General features: G+C 41.2%; 1 protein-coding gene across 1 annotated transcript; it reads right to left on the minus strand.

The window, feature by feature from the left end:
* Positions 1-5,538: 5,538 nt before the first annotated feature.
* On the minus strand, positions 5,539-6,817 carry LOC110367802 (gibberellin-regulated protein 14). The gene is made up of 2 exons (XM_021314379.2): positions 5,780-6,817; positions 5,539-5,679 (listed from the first exon to the last, which is right to left on the minus strand). Exons 1-2 carry the CDS (start codon positions 6,218-6,220, stop codon positions 5,539-5,541), a joined length of 582 nt encoding a protein of 193 aa, XP_021170054.2. The 5' UTR covers positions 6,221-6,817.
* Between the last annotated feature and the right edge of the window lie 1,091 nt (positions 6,818-7,908).

The raw sequence follows: 7,908 nt of genomic DNA on the forward strand, positions 1-7,908 counted from the left end.
TTTACTTTTTAGTTTATGACGATATTAATTCTTTATTTAAAAAAATAAATCATTATACAGAGAGATATGTCGATGCACATAAACATCCAATAATTTATAACTGTAGACCTTTGCCCACATGACCAAGACCATTGTACCCCTGCATATAGACACGTTACACATCATGGCAGGAGTTCCTTCAGTTAATATTCACTAAGAATCTATTCTTTGGTCTCTTACTCTGAGTCTGAGGGTCCCGTTTCTTTAATGAAGTCTGGAGGGTATTCTTTGGAGCAGTCGCTCCTCATAGACGGACAGTTGGATCCTGAAGGTTCTGCTCTGTTCTGCTTTAGATCACAATCCTCCATCTTCTGGACTTCAGTCAATCTGAGAGAGAAACCAGAACCAGTCAGTCCCCAGTGGTTCAGGTCCAGTCAGTGTCTGTAAAGCAGAAAGCTGATTCCCATCATGTGTGTAGAGGACCAGAGGAACCAGAGGAACCTGAATTCAGCAGGTACCATCTGGGTCTGGATTGTCCTCTCCTTCACTACTTCATGCACCTCATGATGTCTGCTGGGTGATCTCCTCAGAACCATCTGGAGAAGTTCTGGTTCTATTTAGAAAATGAAGCTAAAACTGAGTGTGAAACCTTTTCAGGTCTAAACTGAATCATGTTCCAGGTCTGTAGAAACATGCAGAGTGAATGAAGGAGTGAACATTTCCTCTGAAGGTTTAGAACACAGTGGCCCACTCACACAATCTGTCCATAACCAGCTGGACTTTAACTTAAGCATAGAAACCTCCAGTAGGTCCATTTAGAACCTTCAGTTCTAGCATCTGAGAGCCTGAATCTGTTATTGAAATATTCTGATGAAGTTTAGTCAGTCTCACAGTTTCAGGTCCAAAAGACAAACATTGGGTCACAGCAGGCAGGAGAAACAACCATCTAATTAGAACAAGGAGAAAAACTGTTTTTTTCTGAGCTTCTATCTTTATTCCTCATATATGGAGCTTTGGATCAGAACCATGATTTCTTTATCATTCGATCATTATGGACTATTATTCCAACAGCTCTGCTCCTTCCTCCTGGTCCGGCTCACGTTCCTCCATCTTGTGGCTTCTGTCACTTTAAGCTGAAACAACACTGACTGTGAGCTCACAACTAAAGAATCAGGACAAACGGGTTGGTCCAAGATTTCCACTAAGAGAACAAAGGTTTTAACTTCCTACTTCCCTGTCAGTTTGAGTCCAACTGTGAGAAAATAAAAACATAATTTCCTGTTATGATCGGAAGACTTAAAGGGGAAGCAGAACTAGACTTTCTGCTACTGGTTCTGCAGAGAAACCCCCTGAGTAGAAAATCAGAACAAGTTAAAGTTCACCCTGGTTCAGATTCTTCATCTTGCTTTGATCAGATCTACACTGACTAGACCTGCTTCTCCTGATCTTGTCACACCTGACTCACCTGAGGCTCTGCCCTTTCACACAGGACAGGTGAATCTTTCTGTGATGAACAATGTTTGGAGCCCTTTCTGCTCATCTTTGCATTTACAGGAAACTGAGCTCTTTCTCAGTCTAACTTAATGAGAACAATGAATAGCATCACATCATCCTCCTTTCTTTTACCAACCAGATCTCTAAAAGAAGTTTTACATTGATTTGAATTATTTAACTAAAAATAGAAAAGCACTTTCAAATTCTCTAAATATCCACAGATTCAAAGTGCTGTACATGAACAAAAAACATTACAGAGTAAAAAAAAAACATTAGAAACAAAGGGAAAACATTACAGAGGAAAGAAAATATTTAAAATATTTGCCTAGATCTGTGAAGAACCTCAGGACAGTGAGGAAAAGTCGAAGAGAAAAGCGTGAGTTGTAACAGCTGTCAGCAGGAGACAGGAGACGACTTTGGTAGCAGAGCAGTTTGCCCTAAACAGCCGTACAAATGAACGTTAGCTGGTGCTTCTGTCTCCTCAGGTGTAGTGAAGGACATGAGAGCAGAGAGTACAGCTCACATTGATGGCTGCTTTATAATGAGCTGGTGATGAAGAGTAGTGCACAGTGATACAATGTGTCCAAGCAGTGGAGAGCTGAAAAAGCTGTGTTCAAGTACACAATATCTCCATAGTTCAGGACCCGGAGGAAGGTGGACAGTACAAGTCTTACTCAGGATCAAGCTTGAATTATTTCTGTAGTGAAAGCCTATTAAAACTTTCAGCTTCTTCTGCAGATGGTCAGTGAGTGTTGTAAAGGACCGTTTATCATCAATTCAAATACCCAGACATTTATAACACCAGATTTTTTTCAATGTTTGCACCGGATAATGTTAGATGACCATCATCATCAGACCAGTATGAGAGGAAGTTCTGCTGAATGTCATATGCTTACTTTTGCTAGCATTTAAGACCAGCTCCAGTTGCAGAAGTGAAATTTAGAGTTGTTTAAAGGAAACCTGGAGTTCAATCAGTGCTTCGTTAATGGAAGATGCAACTAAATAGATGATGTATCGTCTGGATAGAGATGAGTTTCAACAATTGTCAGATGACCACACGCATAGATTGTTTATGAAGACTGCAAAGAGGACAGACGTTCACAGGCATTCATTTAAAACAAGACAGATTTGGGTTTTGACAACCAATATCTAAGTATTGACAACATTGGACAGTTGGAAACATTTTACAGGTTTCATCACCATTCTTATTTTTTTCCGAACACATAAGTAAAAGAAATAACTACTGTAGCTTTAACAATAATATCAATTCTAAGAAATTATAAATGATATGATGTATTTGGCTACAGGGATATGTTTGACAAATCGCTTGACAGAAGTAACAGTTAAAGAGGAAATTTTGTGAGCTTGAGGAACACACAATTGCCAAATTCTTGGATTAAATTAATTAATAAAGTAAACATTCAAGTGTCATCATATTTTGCAGTAATAGATTCTTTTTGGCTTCAGGAAAGTGTTGTGTTTATAAGAATATAAACTTTTAGACAAGTGATGCAAACCATTGCAAGTTATGCAATGGTTCCTTTTAGTTATCAAGTCTTGGACTTGATAACTGAAAGGAACCATTGTACCTTATACACGGCTATGATTAATGTGTGATTCCCTTAGTGATATAAAACTACAGAGGTTTAAATATACAATTTACAACAGAAACTATTTGCCTACATTTAAAAAAGTGTTCTACAGCCATTAAGATTGAAACATCCCATGAAATAAGCATTTGTAGTAATTATTTATGCAAGAATGATCAATGTTTTGGCTGATACCGTGTGAGAAGACATTTTGCTCACAAATAGAAAAAAGAAACATATAGCTCTTGCTCCTGCATGTAGGTAATTTAAGCAATGAGCTAAGGCAGTCTAATAAATAAATTGACAAACAATTAGTCACATTACTTAACTACATAAAAATGAAAATCTGAAATAAAATGTAACTGATGGAAAGCTTAAATATTTTATTCTAAATTATACTTCTATGGTCGAATAAAACAGAGTGATGTGTTAGCCATATAATTGATAAATCATTAATGATAAAATAACACAAAGTGTTTTTGAAAATGAAAAAGTTTTTTGCAATTTTGGAGAATATTTCCTGCAAATTCCCTAAAATATAAAAGTCTGCTCAAGCCTCCAAAATTATGGGCTTCTAAAAAATAGGCCAATGTTTTGGGTTCCTCTAAAACCATAGAGATAAGACCATTTTGCAAACAGCTGGGGATCAAAATATCAGAGGCCAAGCTTTGCAGATATTCTGCTGGGGACATTTTTAGTCAGATTTTATTTTATGTCATATTTATATATTCTCGATTTATTATGCCGTGTTTTCCTTTTTGAAATGATTTATGCTCAGGTCTTAAAGAGCTGTTTCAGAAGAGGGACACACTCAGCAGGGTCAAAATACATAATCATACAGGTTCCAAGAAATACCACTGTGGCAGTGGAGTTTAATTTAATAATTACTGTAACATTGTCTAAAGAGGATTCCCACAACCATGTCAAAAAAGATCCCATAACCTCTGACAGCTCTAATAATGTGTTGAATTTTATTGCTTGCTTTTCTGTGCTGTTCTCTCAAGGACGATCATGAGGGAAGAGAAAATACTCTCAGAAACAGAAAATGATTTCACAATTATGTTGCTTTATCTGACTTTATTTAACACAAGCCACCATCGTTGTTTTAAATTCTTTTGTTTTACTAGATCTATTATTGTTATTTGTATTATTCTTTATTAGTTTTATTATTCTTTAACTGTATCAATCATTATGTCCTGCATGATGCCCGCCAGATGTGGAGGAGTTTCCCTGCCTTAAGTTAAGATGGATGTTTTACATACACGAAGAGACAGAGCTGCCTGCCGGGGTTTTTGCCTCCACTTTGGATGACTATGTAATTCTGATTGTTGGAAAAGGTATTATATTTGAATATTTAGTTTAGAGTAGCCCAGTTTATTTGACATACCTCCCCCCTATTTATTTTTAGATCACATATGAAACAAGTTTTATATGTGATTGAAGGGGTGGATTGTTGTAAGTAAGTTTTAAGAGAAACTTCTGATTTAATATCTGTATGACCTGAAAAAACATTGAGTCCCTGTGCAGCTGCAGAGTAGGTCATTTCTGCTTTTCTTGTTTTTCTCTTGCTTGGACCTGTGAAATTTCCAGCAGAAACTAGAGGGTGAAAAACTAGTGAAACATCTAGCATAAAAAAGCCACCAGTATATAAAGGGACTGAATACTTTTGTGTATTCACAAAAGAATGGAGGGGTTAGATCAGATCAGACTTTTTGTGGAGAATGTCCCCCTGCTGTTCTCCTTCTCATAAGAAAAAAAAAATCTGACTTTGATAAAATTACCAATCTCTGTTTTGGTGATTAAGCAATGAGAGTTTTTTCCTGTCTACACCACAGAGAGAAAAGCCACTGAGAGAAAATCAGAACCAGTTAACACTCACCTTGATCCAGATTCTTCACTTGCTTTGCTCTGATCTACACTGACTGGAGTCTGAAGAAACTGGACCTGTTTTTCCTGATCTGATCTTATCACACCTGACTTCCCTGAGGCTCCACCCCCTCTCACAGGACAGGTGAGTTTACTTCTGTGGAGCAATTATTGGATTCCTCTCTGCTCTTCATTAACAGGAAACTGAGCTCTGAATCACCAAGTTCACATTTAAGCTGCTCCTTGAGTTTTAAACCTGATTCAGGATGTTCTTCATCAATACTTCTGATCAGAGATCTGAAAGTAACACTGAGCGGCCCTAGAACCCTTGTTGGTTCTCTGGCTGGTTACAGCTGGTTCTGAGAACTGCCACCTCAGTTCACTTACCCTGGTTCACTACTTCAACAAGTGGACACTAGGTGGCGCTGTTTATATCCTCCAAAGAATAAACTAATGTGACGTCATGCAACAAGATTTTAAATGATATACTCCCTTTAATTCTGTGTTTTTCAGTTTTCTTCTAAGTTTTCAGCTCATTTCATTTCAATTCAATTCAATTTTATTTATATAGGCTTGGTGTCTGGGCTCATAATAAATCCTCTGGTCTCCTTCAGGAAGAGCGGTCCACAGACGGATGACCTCTGACCTGCTGCTTGTCCAGGTAGAGCTCCTGACGCAGGGACACCAGGTACTCGGCCAAATCCTGTACCTTATCCCAGCCTGGGATGCCATCAGGTCCGAGGACTGCAGCCTGCAAGGAAGTATTAAAATGGAGAATCCATTGCAGCAGTAAAATTTCAGAGTTAAAGCAGGAATAATGTAGCACTGCAGCTAACGTGTAGTCTACTCACAGGGGCCTGGTCTGCAACGCTGGACCTAGCTGATGTTGCAGGACCAGAGGCTCCACTTGGCTGGACAGGGCGCTGCAGGGGTGGCTGCAGAGGAGGAGGCAGAGGAGGATCAGCAGGGCGCTGCACAGTAGGAGGCTGTAGAGGAGGCAGAGGAGGCTGGACAGAGCGCTGCAGGGGAGACGGCACAGGAGGGGGCAGAGGACTCTGGCTGAGGTGCTGATGTAGAGATCCTTGGCTGGATGTGGATGGTGCAGAGGAAGAGGGGCTGAAGGCCTGCTGGACGCTGCTGTGTTCTGGATCATAGAGGACGGCCACGCTCAGGTCCTCGGCGTCCTCCTCCACAAAGCCTTCATCATCCATCAGCTCCACCAGCCCATCCTCTTCCTCTGGCTTCTCCATGAGGGTCAGTGAGCGAGCAGACTGACTGTAAAGGTCCTCCATCCCAAGAAGATCCCCTGGAAAAGAATGCAGATCCAAAGCACAATCCACATTATTAGTCAAGACTGTGAACTAAGGAAGGATTCAGACATGCACTCCATAGTGGTGAAAAGTAGCAAAGTAGAAAGTGGAAGTAGAAAGTGATGATACTACATGGCTACACTTTGACGCAGCTTTCTGTACTTTCTACTGCTTTAAAGTTTAAAGTGAACCAAGAATGAACATATTTGAAATAGAAGAAAACACTGCAGGCTCTTTCAGTCTCTGACCTGCTTTAGACTTTGTTTGTGACAACAATTATTCATCAGGAAGAATAAAAACATATTTTCCCACTAAATGTGTTGCTGCTGTTTCTGTCCTTTTAAAATGGAGGATTCCTTTTAGCGCTGCATGTCAGTGTTGGTTGGTGGAAAGACGTCGGCATCAGAAAACCATGGATGCATTTCCAGAGAAACCACTGTTCGAGTTTTTTCTCCTGTCAACACGTCTGAGTTAACATGAATCATCTTCCTGCGTCTCCAAGGAGGCTGCTAGCTCCTACAAGGGTGTCTGGAGGATGTTGTGGCTGAGTGGCTCTATGGCCTCCCTCTCAGCGCTGCTGTAGATCCTCAGCTCAGAGTTTCCTCTCACTGCTTCCTCCATGCGGTCCTGGTTCCAGCATCACACCTTCCAGGAGGTGGGCCTGGAAGTGGGCATTGCTGGCACTGCTCCCTGCAGGTGAAACCAAGAAGATGACTTTTACTCTCTGCGTTTACAACAACAACATTACAGAGAGAATGAGCCATTTAGGTGGAGGTGGAAGGACTCCAAGGAGGTGGAGCCACCAGCCCAGCGTTAGCAGCAGAGGTCAACACCAGCCTTCTTCAGTGTCCCTGTCTTCAGGTCCAGAGAGAAGCCCTCTGGGTCCTGAATACAGGCCATGTGTCTCTGCTGCTCCTTCCAGACCTGCTGAATGTGCTCATGGTCCACCAGTGGTCCTCCCAGAGTCTCCCTCTCCTTCTCACTGTCCATCTCATCAATCAGGGCCTTGGTCCTCCTGGCGGTCTCCTCTCCTCCTCTGGTCCTCTTACGGTGGTGCAGAGCCAACTCCTTCCTGCTGATCATCTGGTCCAGGACCTTCTCAGACACTGGAGACACTCCTGGGGCCAGAAGCTGCCCCTGTTGGGCCAGCCGAAGAGCAGCAACATCTCCTGGATCAGCTCAGAGACGCTCCTGGACAGAGTTCATGTTCTCTGTTACACTTTAGACAGAAACAACTTGGAGTTAGTTTTAGTTGTTTTACTTCTACCTTGACTTTAGTCAACAAAATGCTCATTTAGCCCATTCAGTCTAACATTAACTCATTTAATCTAATCAAGATTTATTCCTTCCATCCTTTGACTTTAAAGAGATTCTCTCCTACATGGAGCTTCACACATAAAAATAGCGCAGACCTGTTCCTTTGCTAGCAGTTTTAGATGAAGGTGAAAATTCTTAGTTAGTAAATAACAAAGAAGATGAAGCCTTTATCTGGAGAGTGGGGCCATGAAGATGCCGTAGAGCTGATGAGCCTCCTGATGACTCCTACTAAACGCTGCATGAAGAGCCAGATGTCCAGGCGCACTTGAAGCTCATTCCACTCTGCAAACATGGCCCTGGCCTGCCACTGTCCATGTGGGCTGCAGTAGTCTCTGTCCACATCCATCATTGTA

Source organism: Fundulus heteroclitus, unplaced genomic scaffold, assembly GCF_011125445.2.
Source record: "Fundulus heteroclitus isolate FHET01 unplaced genomic scaffold, MU-UCD_Fhet_4.1 scaffold_172, whole genome shotgun sequence".
NCBI classification, from domain to species: Eukaryota; Metazoa; Chordata; class Actinopteri; order Cyprinodontiformes; family Fundulidae; genus Fundulus; species Fundulus heteroclitus.

Coding starts and splice junctions, on each gene's coding strand:
- LOC110367802 (XM_021314379.2), bottom strand. CDS start 6,220: ATGGAGGACCTTTACAGTCAGTCTGCTCGCTCACTGACCCTCATGGAG. Junction 5,680..5,779: donor GCGTTGCAGACCAGGCCCCT/GTGAGTAGACTA, acceptor ACTTCCTTGCAG/GCTGCAGTCCTCGGACCTGA.